The sequence below is a fragment of the Malurus melanocephalus genome, unplaced genomic scaffold (genome assembly GCF_030028575.1).
Source record: "Malurus melanocephalus ecotype Western Australia unplaced genomic scaffold, MMel_1.1 scaffold_169, whole genome shotgun sequence".
Lineage (NCBI taxonomy): Eukaryota > Metazoa > Chordata > Aves > Passeriformes > Maluridae > Malurus > Malurus melanocephalus.
Window position 1 is genome coordinate 1,120,792 of NW_026623401.1, and position 14,540 is coordinate 1,135,331.

Here is a 14,540-nt window from a genome sequence, read left to right on the forward strand (position 1 = left end):
TCCATCCATCCATCCATCCATCCATCCATCCATCCATCCATCCATCCATCCATCCATCCATCCATCCCTCCCTCCATCCATCCATCCATCCATCCATCCATCCATCCATCCATCCATCCATCCATCCATCCATCCCTGTCTCTGCTGTCCCTGTGTCCACTCCCATTTGGGGAAGCACCAGGAGCTGCTGGATGATAGGAAATGACTCCTGGGCTCTCCAGGCCTCCTTAGTGCCCGGGGACAGCAGGAACACTGCGGGCACAGGGACAACACTGGGGTGGCAGTGGCACTGAGGGCTGTGGAGGGCTGAAAATGCCTTTGGAATGTGGCTGCAGGTGCTGSGTGCCAGCTGAGATTTAATATCCCAATAGACTTCAGTACATCATTGGGTTTTTTTTTGTTCCAGGTCTAAAAACCTATTAAGGAAGCTAAGCAAAAATTAATGAGAGTTCAGGAAGGATGAAATGTTGTGGTAGTTTTGAATAATCTCARTTTTAACCTCCTCTTTGTTAAGCATTTTCTTGTAAAAGCAGTAAAATAGCAGAGCTGATGACTCCCAAACAGAGGAGGAGGCTTCCCAGTCTGGAAGCAAACTCAGGAGAGCAGTGATGGCTTCWTAACTTCATAAAGTGGCTGGGATTTGCTCTTGAGCTGACAATTYCTCAGGACCAGCTGTATTCCAGCAGGAGTGGCTTTCAAGGAAATAATGTGAGGTGGAAAACTGGGCAGTTGTAGCCCCTACAGTGATTCCCAGCCCCCTCTGCAGGGCTGGGCTGGTGACCACTGAGCTGTGGAGCCCTTGGGCTGTGTCCCAGCCCAGGGGGCCATGCCCCACAAAGAAGCAGCCCCTCTGTGTCCCTGCCACGCTCTGGGAGCTGCGTTCCAGCAGTGGATGGCAGCCCTGGACTCTCCCCTCCGCTGGCAGATCCACACAGGCCTCGGTGCTCTGTCATTGCCAAGGGATTTTCCTTGAACTGAGAGAACTCGTGTTCCCCTTGCRCCTCTCTCAGTGAACCCACAGCTGTCCCAGCAGATCCCAGAGCTCCAGACAGTCCCTGTGCATGCTGGGGTCGGGGGGTTGGATCCATCCATCTCCACGGGTTATTTTGGAGCGTGTCACTCCATGTCCACAGGCATCCGAGTCRTGGTTCCCAAGAAAATCCTGTTTTCCAGCATGTTTGTGTTCATGGCTTGGTGAAGTGACTTTCCTTTGTGATTTTCCCTAATGCTAGTGAACAACTCACACAGATAAAGGGCTGAGATGGTGAGGCCAAGGCAGTAATCACCTCCCGTTTTTATTCCTGACATCCTTGGGCTGTCGTCTTGGGTGGGAACTGTCTGTTTCTTCCAGCATTAACCCATTATCATACTTTTTGAACAGCTCAGTAACAAAATCCTTGACAGAGAAACTGCAGACTGGAGACCCTACAGCTATCTGAATGAACTAGGTCAGTAATTTTTAAACACTTTAATCACTTTAGTAGACTTTAGAGCRATTCCAAAGCCAAATCAGCCTTTCATAAAGGCATTAAAAACAATGAGAAATATTGGTGTTGTCTTTATTTCACAATCAGAATTGCCAGCAGTGAAAGATTAAGAATTAAAAATKGTTTCCTTTACCACAAACCACGGAGTGGGAGAGCAGAGTCAATATTCATTTCAGTCTCCCTTCCAAGGCTGTTCTGTTGAATCACTATCATCTACTCTGTAAATGTTTTTTTTAAAGACTAACTCAGGRCATTAAAAATTCAAATTTGGCTTTTTTTCCCCCCTTTCATGCTTAATAAAGCTGAGCACTAAATACTGGCATCTTGATGAAGGTGTGGAGCCTCTGTGGGAGCTGGGGCATGCAATGCTCCCTTATCTCCCAGTAAATCATTCCATGGCAATTCTGAACCACCAGCCAGTGCAACCAAGCCAAGAGTGAAGTTTAATTGCCTGCTCAGAGTTTATTCTCCCTGGCTTGACTTTTAACAGGGTTTTTAGCAGCTCTTAGCTCAAATCCTGCCCAGATTTAGTGCTTTGGATGCTATTTGTTTTCCTCTCTGAGCACTTGGAGTTTGGCTTGCCAGTGGCAGAAAACATTTGCCCTTTCCTTTGCTGGGATTAGAAATATGTCCCTGAAAATATGCAGGAGCAGGGAAAGTGCAGCATTAAGGGGTATTATGGGATTTTTATCTCACAGCTCATGTAGCAAAGGAACGAACACAGGGCAGCACCAGGCATCACGTCCTGCCCCYGCCCCTGGTCCCACACCACACCTCACCCCAAGGATAACCCTTCCCTGCATCAGGAAAATCACAAACGTGTCAAGCTTCAGTGCAAAATCTTTTCATCCTTTAAACCATCAATGTTTTCTGTAAAACAAGCTGCAGAACCACTGTTGTGCTAATCTGTGTGTGACATGGAAGGGGCTCTGTCTGAGGGTTTCAAAACGCTGCTCAAATCAAGTTAATTTTCCTTTTACCATTTTGCTGCTTTTTTTTGCACACTGTTTGCTTTATTTGTGTTTAACTTGTGCTGTCCTGCATTGTGTGCCACATCTGTCCTGCATTCATGCATTTTATTTTACCAGCAGAAAGGATGCTAAATGCCTCTGCAGCAAGAATGATCTAGAAGTGATAAATACTTTAGCTAAGTGGCCTCGAGCAACACACTCATTTTTTTTCCCATAGCATTTTGCATCCAAGATAACCTTTTCTTTCTTTTTTCAAACTAATTAATGAAAATTAGATATTTTTTCTTTCTTTTCAGTACTGGAATTAATGCCTGCTCACACTAACTTCCTTAATRTTTAATCCTTGCTCAGATCAAGGCATTTTTGTATAAAAATAAAAAGTTTGCATTCCTTGCTATCACTGTTGGGTAATAAAATCTGCAGGTTTCTCTTGTGTAAATTTCTGAAGAAAATCTCCAACTTTGAATTATAAACATAAAACAAAAGTTAAGCCTAACAAGGCCACAGAGTGAATCTTGACCTTCAGACTGCATCAGGCCTTGAAGTACCACCTTCCCATCCCATCATCAGCCTTGGTTTTATGACACAGATGCTCCAACTCGTGTTGGAAGAGCAGCCAAGCATTTGGCAGAGCTGGATTCAGTTAAAAAGAACTAAAATAGCAGTGGACAACTGCCCAGCTCCTCTACTGTGACCCTGTCAAGAGTCACTCTGAGCAGATGTGGGAGTGAGCCAAAGAGGGGCGAGAGAAAGGGAAATGGAAGAGAAATGGAAGAGAAATTTGGAGTGGATGGAAACTGTGCCCTGGTTCCTCAGCCAGCAACTCCTCTGGCTGCGGCGGCGATCCCAAAGGRTGGGACCCAGCAGAGGAGGAGCACCAGGCTCTCAGAAATGCCTGTGGGCCTGTTAACTGCAAGTGTCCTAAATATGAATTATAGCTGGGGAAAGGGAATTGTGAGAATAGCCACATCAAAATTAACCTGAACACTCATCTCCTAAAACCTGCAGTGCTGGGGATTTTCTGAATTGCAGTGGGTCTCACCGGACTGAGATGTTTTCCCTGTTTTGCAGGACTTTGTTTGCAGGTTAATGTTCTCTGCAAGTGGGAAATGCAAGGACAAAGCCTGAATTTTTACTGCTGCACATTTGCTTGTGAGCTCCACATAGCAGGCTTTGTCAGAGAGCCGATAGTGTCTGTTCCTGGGGAGGAGCACAATTCCCATGGACTGGGACTGAGACATCGGAGTTTGGGGACTCTGTGGTGCCAGGAAGAGGGAGCTTTGTCACCTTCCTGTGTCACTGCCTGCCCAAGGCAGCCTAGTCCTTGCTTCAGGGAATGGCAGGGAATTCAGGGAACTGTCCTTGCATTTTCTCTGTCTGGTGTTGCAGAACTGGAATTGTTTGCCCTGTGACTGATCCCTCTTGCTCTAGTCCAGTCTGCACTGAGCTGTGGCAGACCCCCTCCAGCTCCAGTCCCAAGCAGGTCAAGACTCCTAAATCCCTGACCTGAGCCCAGGAAAGGTCACTGTCTCATCAGCTGGAGCACTGGGCACTGTGGCTGCAGGCAGGGCTGGGTTTGTCTGTAGTGGTTTTTAACAGCAGTTCTGGATGCAGAGACTAAAGCGGGATTTGCAGCACATCGGGAGTGACTCAAAGCTCCATTTATTCCAGGGGACCAAAAACCATAAGTTTGATTCACAGCTGACTTCACTTTTTTCTCAAAGCCCAAAGGTGTGGAAAACAATTTCCAGCTGAGATCCTGATTTCACYCCAGCAGATAATTTAACTTCCAGTTTACACCTGTACTTTCCTGAAGTGCCAGATCCCTGGCCTGTTTAGGACTTTTTCACATTAACTTCTTCTGCAGTTTAAAAAAATAATGTATCCATTATTCATTTCACCTCCTGAGGAATACAAAAAAAATGGGTGATAAAGCCACAGTATTATAACAGATAAAAGAGAAACTAAAGGCAAAATTACTGGGAGAAGGTTGGGAAGGGTTTTGAGGGGTCGTGTGGCCCTCTCAAGGGCAGGGCACCRCCCCACGGGTCAGCCCTGGGTCCCCTTTGCTTCCTGCCATGCCCCTCTGTGGGTACAGCCCCTTCCTTCCCCCCCGACCCAGCTGGAAGCTCCCCAGCTGCTCCTCCCAGCCTTGCTCCATGGGGTGAGCCCCAAATCCTGCTTGGACACTGCTGCCCTCGGAGGTTTGCTCAGCCCTAGCAGGAGGAGGATGTGGGGTCCCCGGGGTGGCCTTGGGGAGTGCCACTGCTGGCACAGGGAGCCCCAGCCCTGTGGCTGAGGGYCAGGGGATGGATCAGCTCCATCCTCCTCACTCCTACTCTGCCTGAGTAGGAGTTGGGAGAGAAAAGGCACAGAGCTCATCCTGCTCCCAGACAGAGCTGCCCAAACCTCCCATCTGCCTTGCCCTCTGCACTGGGGTCAGTCTGGGATTGGCTCAGCACCAGCTGAGAACAAAGCAGAGGTGCTCGAATGGACTGGGGAGGTCACTCGTGGTCAGAAGARGAAGAGCTCCACCCCAGAGAGCCAGTGGAGTGCCACCAGCCCCTCTCCTGTGCTCAGAGATGGGCACTGAGAACCAGAGCCAACGGCTGGTCTGTCTGTGATGTGCCAATAACACGTTTATTGTCTAATTTAGTCATTTCCCTTATTTAGCAAAAAAAAAGCAAGCTGTCATGAAAATGGAGCTGGTACAGCATTGCCCAAGGCCATGACAACTTTTCTGCAGAGACCAGAGGACACGCAAGGACAAATAGCTGGGAGACCTCTGGGACACACTGTTGTGGGGCTCTTTCCCAGTGTAACTGAGTTACTTGAGTGGGAATCCCATAAGCCACAAAGACATTTCTCAGTAACCAAATCTGTATTGATTGTCCCAGTCAATAGGAAATACCAGACTCTATAGCTAAAAAGATTTAAAGGCTTACATTAGATTTTCCTTTTGATTGATATCTAGGGTAATTTGCAGGAGTGAAAATGGAAAATGTCCCCATCCCCTTCTGTCTCAGCTTCCATCAGGAACAGTGAGTTCCTCTGGAGCTGTGCAGGGCAGAAGTGTTTGCTGTCAGCTCTCTGCTCCTGGTGCTGCACTGTCAGAGCACAGTGGTCACACAGGGACTGTTGTCACAGTTACTGAACTGTGCAAATTCAGGAGCAAAGTCATAGTAGGTAATTTCAGATTGTACACACCTAAGGCTGTGAGTTAAAGAACACACTCTCCACAAACAAAACAAAGCCTAAAATTAGTCASAGAGTGCTGCAGACTCAGATTTGAAAGGGCGTGGTTTAGGCTTCTTTCACACCATTCCAGTAATGAATGTATCAGCAGATGGTTTTTGTCCTGATCTCCTGATGGATGGCTGTTCTGGTAACCCTGCTGCAGAGAGCTCTCCCTTCCAGGGAAGCTCTTAAGCAYATGCATAATTCCAGCCTCCCCGCTGGAGCTGAGAGTGTGCTCACAGCTGAGGATGTGCTTAAGAGCCTCCCTAAATGAGGGCCTCGATGTACAATTTAGAGGGAAGAATATATGCTGCTCAGTAGTCAAAGCGATCCAATTTACATAAATATTTATTTGTTTTCCGTTATATATCATTTTTATGCAGGTGCTTGTGGGATGGATAGACGTCAGAACACATACATAATGGAAAAAAGCTTCAAAGGTATGGTATCCAGAGCTGCAGAYCCCTGGCCAGGTGTGAGGAGGGTGTCCTAGAAGAGGTGAGCTAGGAGCCCTGCGGCCAGGCAGGGAGGGACAGAGCCCCCACCCACCCCGAGCTGCCTGCCTGGCTCCCGGCACTCCTGGGCCCGGGAATTGTGGATGAGAGGATTGCCAGGGCCACGGCTCTGCAGCACAGGGCACAGGGCACAGGGCACAGGGCACAGGGAGGGCTCAGCTCAGGGCACGCTCGGGTAGGACCCGCCGGCCACCGCCGAGGGCTCTGGGGCAGCTGCTGGGGCACACTGGTGTTGGTCCCTGCTCCTGGCTCCTGGCCATCCTGAGCTTATAGAAAGCTCCTGGGAGAGAAGCTGCCCCTGCTCRTGCCCTGTGCTGAGAGGGATTCGGAGCAGAGCTGGAGAAGAGCCCTCCCCGAGGCCGAGGGCCCCTCACGCTGGCACCACGCTGGGCACTGACTCCAGGGCAGCTCTGAAACGGGATCTCAGACGAGTCACGAGCACAGGGCCCGGAGGTTTTACATTTCCCTTTTCCTCCGGGTTTACATTCTGAATATTCCAGTTATGCSTGGAGCACAGGAGCACTGGGCACAGTGATTCCCACAGCTCCTGGCAGGCTGGGCTGRGGTTCAGCACACTGAGCTTGTGCTCCAGAAGATGGAGCAAGAAATCTGTCTCACGGGGAGCAGGCAGCTCTCAGGCTGAGGTCCTTGATCTGAATCCAAGGCTGTTGTGCCTGGGAATGTCCCTCAGCAAGCCCAGAAGGGAAATACCCCACAGCCTCCTCCTGTAACGCCCTCAGGCTGCTGTTGGCTGAGTCACAGGGACAGAACCCCCTGCTCTGGATGGCTGAGGTGTTCCAGAGCCAGACCTTTGTCTCAGCTAACAAGGAATATCGAAAGCCATTCCACATAAAAAGCATTAACCAGCTTACAGCCAGGCCTGGAGATCAATAATCACTTTGTAGCTGCTGTTTTCAAAATACACAGATSCAATATTTGCTAAAACATCACCTTACCACACAGAATCACCAAAGGAAACCAAGAGTCCATGAGCAACTCTTTCTTGATAAAGCTAAATTAAAATATTGAAAGGATTATGTATGTATATGATATATGTGATTCATGGTATACAAGATACTCAATCCACTGGTTTCAGCTACTTCAATGATTYTCTTTTTCAAAAGAAGAATTACAATAGAGCCAGTTATTCTCTTTACATGGAGCTATTAACTTAATTAGTTTAAACTAATTCCTGAGTTTACTGAGTTTCAAGATGCTTTAAATATGTGCAGCAGGAACTCCCATCCATAGGCACAGTCACACAGAGAGGGACCAGCGGAGTCAGAGATAAAAAATCACAGGGACAGCAAACTGTGAAATGCATTTTCAGCTGCTGCATATTTTCTTGAATGTTTGGGATCTGAACCGTTTCCTTTACATGCTTATCTCCTTATAAATTGAAAAATCAGGCTCAGAAGCCAGGTCGGGACAGCTGGAGTTGTTTGTGGCTGCTCAGACAGGCAAGGCAGGGTGCTGGGACACAGGGACACCCCTGGCTGCCAGGGAGGTTTGGGAGCTCACCTGCAGGCGTTTTTAGGGGCTGAGGTCTCTCAGAAGCAGCTGTCTCTGGCTGGCTGCAGGTTCCCCAGGCCGCTGGTAAGGTCAGCTCTTGTGCTCTGGTGGCAGCTGTGGGCACCCCCAGTGCCAGGGGAGTCTCCTCCCAGGAGGAGCTGGGAATGTGCCCAATGCTCAGAGTGAGCTCTCTGTGCCCTGCCAGGCCCTGACTCACCACATTCCTCATAAAAATGGAGAAAGAGAAAGAAACTCCCAGTCCCAAASAATTGGATTCTGTCAGCAAAAGGACTTGGCAGGCGAGTGCTTGGTTTTCATCTGCTTTCAACAATTTTAAAACCATSCCTTTTCCCTCCAGTGTGGTCTGACTGGGGAAGGCTGGTCCTGCCRTTAGAAGTGGCCTCTGGTGCCCCTGGACCAGACAGAGCCATGAAGGGAGGGGGCACAGGGGGCTTGAGGCTGAGGCCAGGCTGTGGTGACACTGGGCCACCTCCTGCTTCCCCAGTTCTCTGAGCAGAGAGCTGGGGGCTCTGGCACAGGCAGAGGGGTGTCCCCTGTGCCACCAGGGGTGTGGTGGCTCCAGGGGCTCGGGCACACAGGTTTGGATTGCCAGGTGCTAAGCCCAGAGTCTGAGAGCAGCAGAGAGGGGCTGGCTGTCCCCATGCCAGCCCTGGGGCTGGTGACAGGAGCTCAACAGGCACAAGGGTTTCCGAGCAGTTTCTCTCCTGTGCGTGGTGCTCAGTGATGCCATTCCCAAGCTTTTCCTTGCAGCTGAGTCCTTGGGTTTTTAGAGGGTTTGGTTTTTTTTTTAATGAACACTGCTGCAGTGACAGAATGATGTGACCTCAGGCACTTCCATTTTAAGTCCTACGCTTTGCAAAGAGCCAGGAAAATCCCAGCAAAGAGAAGCACAGACCCCAGGGATGAGGGGCTCAGCTCGGAGTGGCTCCCTGGCTGTTGTGCAGGATGTGTCCCCTGGGTCACTCTGCAGAGCAGCAATGGTGCTCACTCTGTCACTGTCCCCACAGCAGCCAAGGCTGGCCAGGTCAGGGACACTCCATCCCTGATGGGTTAAACAGCAGGAGAGCACCTTCTCCCTGGGCACAGCACCTTTCCTGAGCGCTGCCACCTCGGCTGGGCGTTCCAAGGCTTGTCACCAGGGTGCCAGGGGAAATTCAGGGCACAAGAGAGGARCCCAGTCTGTGGGAGGGACATTTCCAGTCCCTGCTAACAAAAATAAACCCTCCAAAGGTCTGGTGATCGGTATCCAGGCAACGCACAAGRCAGGGATTTCAAAATTAGAGCATATTCCCAATATTTCTCTCGAAGCCCAGCTTCCAGTGAGTCCCAGCACTGTGTGGCAGAGTTCTCACCCCCCACCAGAGCTGGGCCCTGTGGCATGGAGGGATGAGGAGTCAGCACAGCCAGGGCTAACACATGGCCGGCAGCACCACAGGCTGAGAATCTCTACATACTTTGTTCTGCGCAAACTAATTCCTAAAGCAAAATTTGACAATTGATGCCAGGCTGCTTAATCATCCCCAAATTACCTTAATAACAAAGTAACTCAGCTGCTTCTCCAGCCTTTAGAGTTAAACCCTACATGATCTTGCACATAATGTTTCTTGAGTGCTAAWGACTCCCTGGTGTACCCAGAATCCCAAACATCCACTGGTGCTCCATAAAATATGCTGTGTCCAAAGCAGAGGTCTGATCCCAGGCAGACACAGAGCTCCTGTTTACGTCAGCGGGAATGGGCTCCCAGGCATGCTGTTTGTCAGCATCTCCTGGGAAAAGGCAGTTCCTGGGAGAGGCCAAACAAGTCTGGGCWGCCTGAGCGGTGTTTGACCCATCCTGGGAAGGGAAGTGCTAATGGACACCTGCCTGGGAGGTAATGTCAGCCCTAACTGCAGTACAGGTGAATTTTAGCTTAGGGAGAATAAAAGTAGCTGAGCTGGATGAAATAAAATAGCTGATGTGCTGGGATTTTTGCCTTTGCCAGCTCCAAAGTGCCCAATTCCATAAACAAACCATACAGTTATTTACCTGCAGCTCTGCAGGAGCAGGAATCCTCACTCTGCCCTTTGCTGTAGTAGCCAGCAGTCCTTTCTAACCAACATTTCCTTTATCTACAGCCAGCTCTGGTTTGATTTGTTCCCTCCCAGCCGTGGTGCCGACAGGCAATGCTTTGCAGGGGGCTCTTGGGGAGGGAATCCTGCCTTTAGCCCTGTGAGCATCTGCTCAGCAGCATTGCTTGAAACTGAGAAGCCAGTTTGTAGTAATCTTTATGTCCCCTCACCCCAAAATGCAGACCTGGCTCATTAAAGGCTCTCCTAATGAGCTCTGTGTACCTGGAGCAGCCACCAGGAGCTGTAATGTGCTGGCAGGTGCAGCTGAGCCTTTCATTTGTTTATCTGTGGCTTCCTCACCTCTAACAGAGCCCAGCCTGTGGCACCTGAATTTCAGTCACAGGCACAGCAAAAGCCAACCCTGAGCTCACTCATGTGCAGAAGCCTTTGGTCTCACAGGGTGGCTCCATCTCTCTGTAGAAGGATGGGATGGGGCAGTTTTCCCCTGACCTGTACCAGGATGGGGTTGGTGACACTGGAGGGACAAACTCTGCAGCCAAAAGCCAGGAGTATTGGTGTGGCTTTGGTCCCATCTCCTGGCTGTACCAGACTAGGCGTGGCTCATTTGGTAGCAGAGGCACTGCTCATCTCACCCAGGCTGATGTTAGACAAGGAGTTTCTGAGTTTTATAACCAAATAAACACTGCACTGGTGCCAGGCTCTGCCAGCCTCCCCAGCCCTGATGCTCCCAGCTGCTTTGTGTGCAGTGGGGCTTCCCAGGGAGCTGCTCTAACCAACACTGGAAGCTGAGGGCTCTCCAGACTTGCTGATACCACTGAAATCAGAGCCCAGGAAGGCAACCCCTGGCTGCAGGTGGCAGGGCACGATCTAGCACYTCCCTCAGGGCTGAACCAGCACCAGGGGCACCAGGCCAGGGTGATGGACACAGGCACAAGCCCAGGGCTGCAGGAGGGACAATCACACACAACCCTGGCCTAAGGGAGCAGGACGGGGCTGGCAGGCTCGGAGCCGAGGTTTGGAGYGGAGAAGCGATGTCGTGTTGTCTGTCTATTTCTTAACCTGAATTTCTCTTTTTGTCTCCCATACTAGACAGCGGGGGCAGCTGGGATTGCAGCTATTTTGCAAGTCCCCCTATTTCACCGGGAGTATTTCATATATACCAGGATCTGCCTTTGTACTGTAACCCAGCACAAGAAAATGCTTCATCTTTCATTGCATCGCTCTAATTCTAAATTACTGGCACTGCCCAGCAGGATGCACACAGCAGCAATGGCACGTTCTTGAATGTCAATGTTAAGACCTATTTATTCTCTATTGTTTTTTATTTTTAAAGCAAGACTGGCACTGTACCTTGCAGCAGCCTGGCCTGTCCCAGCCAGGGGCACCGAGCGGGCAGGCCGGTGGTCACAGCTGTCATGCCAACCTCGTTCTCCCCATGTAGTGCCTCCGTCGCCTTCTCTCCAGCCCAGGGGAGAAGAGCAGGAGATGTCTACAGCAAAAGGGGGAAAAAAAGACAAAAGTGAGGCTCAGATGGAGGCTTGTCCCCCTCTGTAGAAACCTGAGCATTCCCGTTTGTAGGATGCTGGATAACCCCAAACTGGCAGGAGCTGCAMTTGCAGAGGCTGCACCGGTGCAGTTCTGAGCCTGTGGCAATATTGTGCACTCCAGCACAGGGCACTGGATGTGAGCGAGGCYCCAGGACTCACCTGCAGCTGGCTGAGCACCCCGGGTCCCAGCAGGAGCTCCCGCCTGCAGAGCCGAGTGCCCACAGCCGCGCCCGGGTCTGCAGGGCAAACGGAGCGGGATAAACACGGCTCTGGAGGAATTAGGGGAGGGAGGGAGAGGATTGCCACCTCAAATTAAATACTGCAGTAAACAGCTACTAGAACCTTTCACAGGAAAACCATCAGTACTGAGGTTTTCATTTCTTTCCTGCTAGTGAGTGCTGGATGCAATGGTCTGGAACACCCTGAGCACAAGCGCCGGGTGTCTGTGCTGGAGGCTTCAAGGATCTTCCTTATCCCCTGCCCCCTTGTCCCCCCCAGCCTTCCTGCAGAGGCTCATTTGTAATTAACCTATTTAAGCTAATGATCCTAACGCTGCCACTCCGCTCTTGTTTTGCAGATTATATGAAAGAATCCGTGTGTAGCTCCAGCACTTGTTCCCTGAACAGCAGTGAAAACCCATACGCCACCATTAAAGACCCCCCCATTTTAACCTGCAAACACTCCGAGAGCAGCTACGTGGAAATGAAATCGCCTGGGCACAGGGAGTCCCCGTATTCCGAAATGCCAACTTCATCAACAGCCAATAAAAACATCTACGAAGTTGGTAAGCACGGGGGGGTTGGGGGAGGTGCTGGGTTTCCCCTTTCCTGGCATCAAGAGCCTGGACTTGGCACGGTGCAGGGAGGCACTGGCAGGGGGTGGGGGGAAGGCCAGAGCATTGGTTTGGGGAGCTAAGAGCCCTGGTGGTGGCTGTCTTGAGCTCCAAGGGACCCGCAATGATCAGGAGTTTTGGGACTGCTGCTGGTCACCCCAACCCAGTTCTCTTTGSTCCCCAGAGCCCACTGTCAGCATAGTCCAAGACACCCGCAGTCGGAGCGCCAGTTACCTCCAGAGCCCSTACGACCTGCCTAGGAACAGTCACATTCCTGGTCACTACGACCTGCTCCCCGTGCGGCACAGCCCGACACACGGGCCTTCTTGGGACAAGCAGTCGTAGAGGGACGGACTTCACGGGGCACTGTGCTGCCAACACAGACTGTGAGGAGGCAGAGAAGCCGTTCCTTCCTTCCCTGCGCCGCTGAGGGACTGCAGCCCAGCAAGGACCTAATGCGACATCAGCTTGGGCCAAGTGCTGCTGCATGATGTTATTTATAAAGACATTTTTCTATGGGTACCTGAAACTAATGAGAGCCTCCTCCACGTGGCACTGGAGTACATCACCCCAGGAAGGTGTCTTCATGCTCCAGGCAAAAACTCTCCGTGGCGTGTRTTCTAACCCTGGCTTTGCTGTAAAATAAACTACAAAAACATGCTAAGTAGAAGGACTTCAGGATGTACATTGCTACCGACTGCATCAAAAAACCTTTTACTGTTAGGAACAAAGTGACTAGGAATACGCTGGAATTTATTTTCATCTTTGTCATGGGAATGGATATTTTTCTGAACRAGAGCAGGGAAACTTGTCATTTCACTGTCTGGAAAGCTCATTTACTGCCATCACCATGTGCAACCTGCGCAGATCATGCTTGRTAATTAGCATTGAGATTGTCATCTCTATATTCAGTACCAGAGAATTTCAGTTGAGGAATATTAACACAGATACCTCCTGCGCAGTTTTTAAAATCTTTCCCTGATCTTTGCTAATGAATGGAGTTTCCACAATGAGTCTCACACCCATCTTGCCACACTTTTAATTTCGATTGGCGCAAGTAGGCTTTGATTCTCCTTAGGCAGCTTCTCTTTTGGTAGCTAAATCCAGCAGATCTGTCAGAAGTTTAAACTGCTGCCCCTCYAATTCCTGCCCTGGGACACTGCAGGTTTGCACAGACCAGCCCTGGTTTCATTTCCTTTCCCAAAGCTGAGACACATCGGCTTCTCTCTCCCATCCTTCCAAACCATCTCCTCATGGTTCACTGTCAGCATGCCACTGATGACACCTCTTAATTTGATGTGCATTACCATGTAGTGCAACTTTATCCGCTGATGATTCTACCTGAAATGTCATTAAATGGAGCTGAAACTGGGTTTTCTTTTTCAGCAGCTGTTTGTGAAGTAATTATCAAGGGTCTGACCCATGGTAAAATTTTGGACTGAGCCACCATATTTTTTTAATTTATAATCTCTATTGACCTAGAAAGTAGAGTACTTGCCGTTAGTTCCTTGTAGATTTTGAGCATGAAGTAGTATTGACTCTAAGTATGTAATTTTATTAGGCAAATGTGGAAGTAGCAAGTTGATTGCCTTTTAAATATACAAAATATTCTGTTGCACATTCGCCAGTCTGATGAAAGCAGAAGAGGACAACACCAGCCCCGTGGGTTTGCTCACAGCACGATCCCAGGTGGGACTGGCAAGGGGAGCCCTCCAGCTCGGGGGCAGCAGCTGGATCCTGACTCTGGGAACACTCCTGGATCACCTGGAGCATCGTGTGGAGCCCAGCTGTGTCCTCACAGGGATCAAAGCTCCTGKCCCTGGGAGCCAGGARCCTCCAGGTGAYTGGGCTGGCTCTGAACCCCCAGTCYGAGCCTGGACAYCCCCRGGTTTCTGGAGCAGCCTCTGTCAGGGCCGCAGGATGCTGCCCACGAGGCTTCCCGAGTGCTGCATGTGTGCATGGGGGCCGTGGTCAATCAGCAATAGCAATTTCGTTTTCCAGGAAAGCCTTATTTGAGATGTAAGGTAACAATTATTTTGTAGGCCCAGTAGGAATATATTTTAAGTACATGAATGGACTTACCTCAAAAATATCAAGAGAAAGGCGGTTGGATAAGGAATACTCTCGTTAAGACCCACCTTGGCACCCAGCACAAGCAGCCCCAGCTGCTGGCCTGACCCATGTTTGTGTGTTGCTGTAGTTTGCAATGAGACTCCAGAGAGCAGAGATGTGCTCAGTTGTTTGGTTTGGTTTTTTTTCAAAGCAGGATTTTGAAACCAAATGCAATGATGTGCATAGAGCTTAACAGGAAAAAAAAAAACCAACAACAAAACCAACAAAAAAAGAATA

At 50.0% G+C, this 14,540-nt stretch overlaps 1 protein-coding gene across 1 annotated transcript in view; it reads left to right on the forward strand.

Annotated features, from left to right (window-relative positions):
- The window catches only part of MEGF11 (multiple EGF like domains 11), a 191,448-nt gene extending 177,403 nt beyond the window's left edge, over positions 1 to 14,045 (forward strand). Inside the window, exons 20-22 of the mRNA XM_057372272.1 lie at positions 6,079 to 6,135; positions 11,937 to 12,143; positions 12,376 to 14,045. Of these exons, the coding sequence (XP_057228255.1) occupies positions 6,079 to 6,135; positions 11,937 to 12,143; positions 12,376 to 12,536 (425 nt within the window). The 3' untranslated portion in view covers positions 12,537 to 14,045. The remainder of the gene's footprint in view (positions 1 to 6,078; positions 6,136 to 11,936; positions 12,144 to 12,375) is intronic.
- Positions 14,046 to 14,540: the final 495 nt, after the last annotated feature.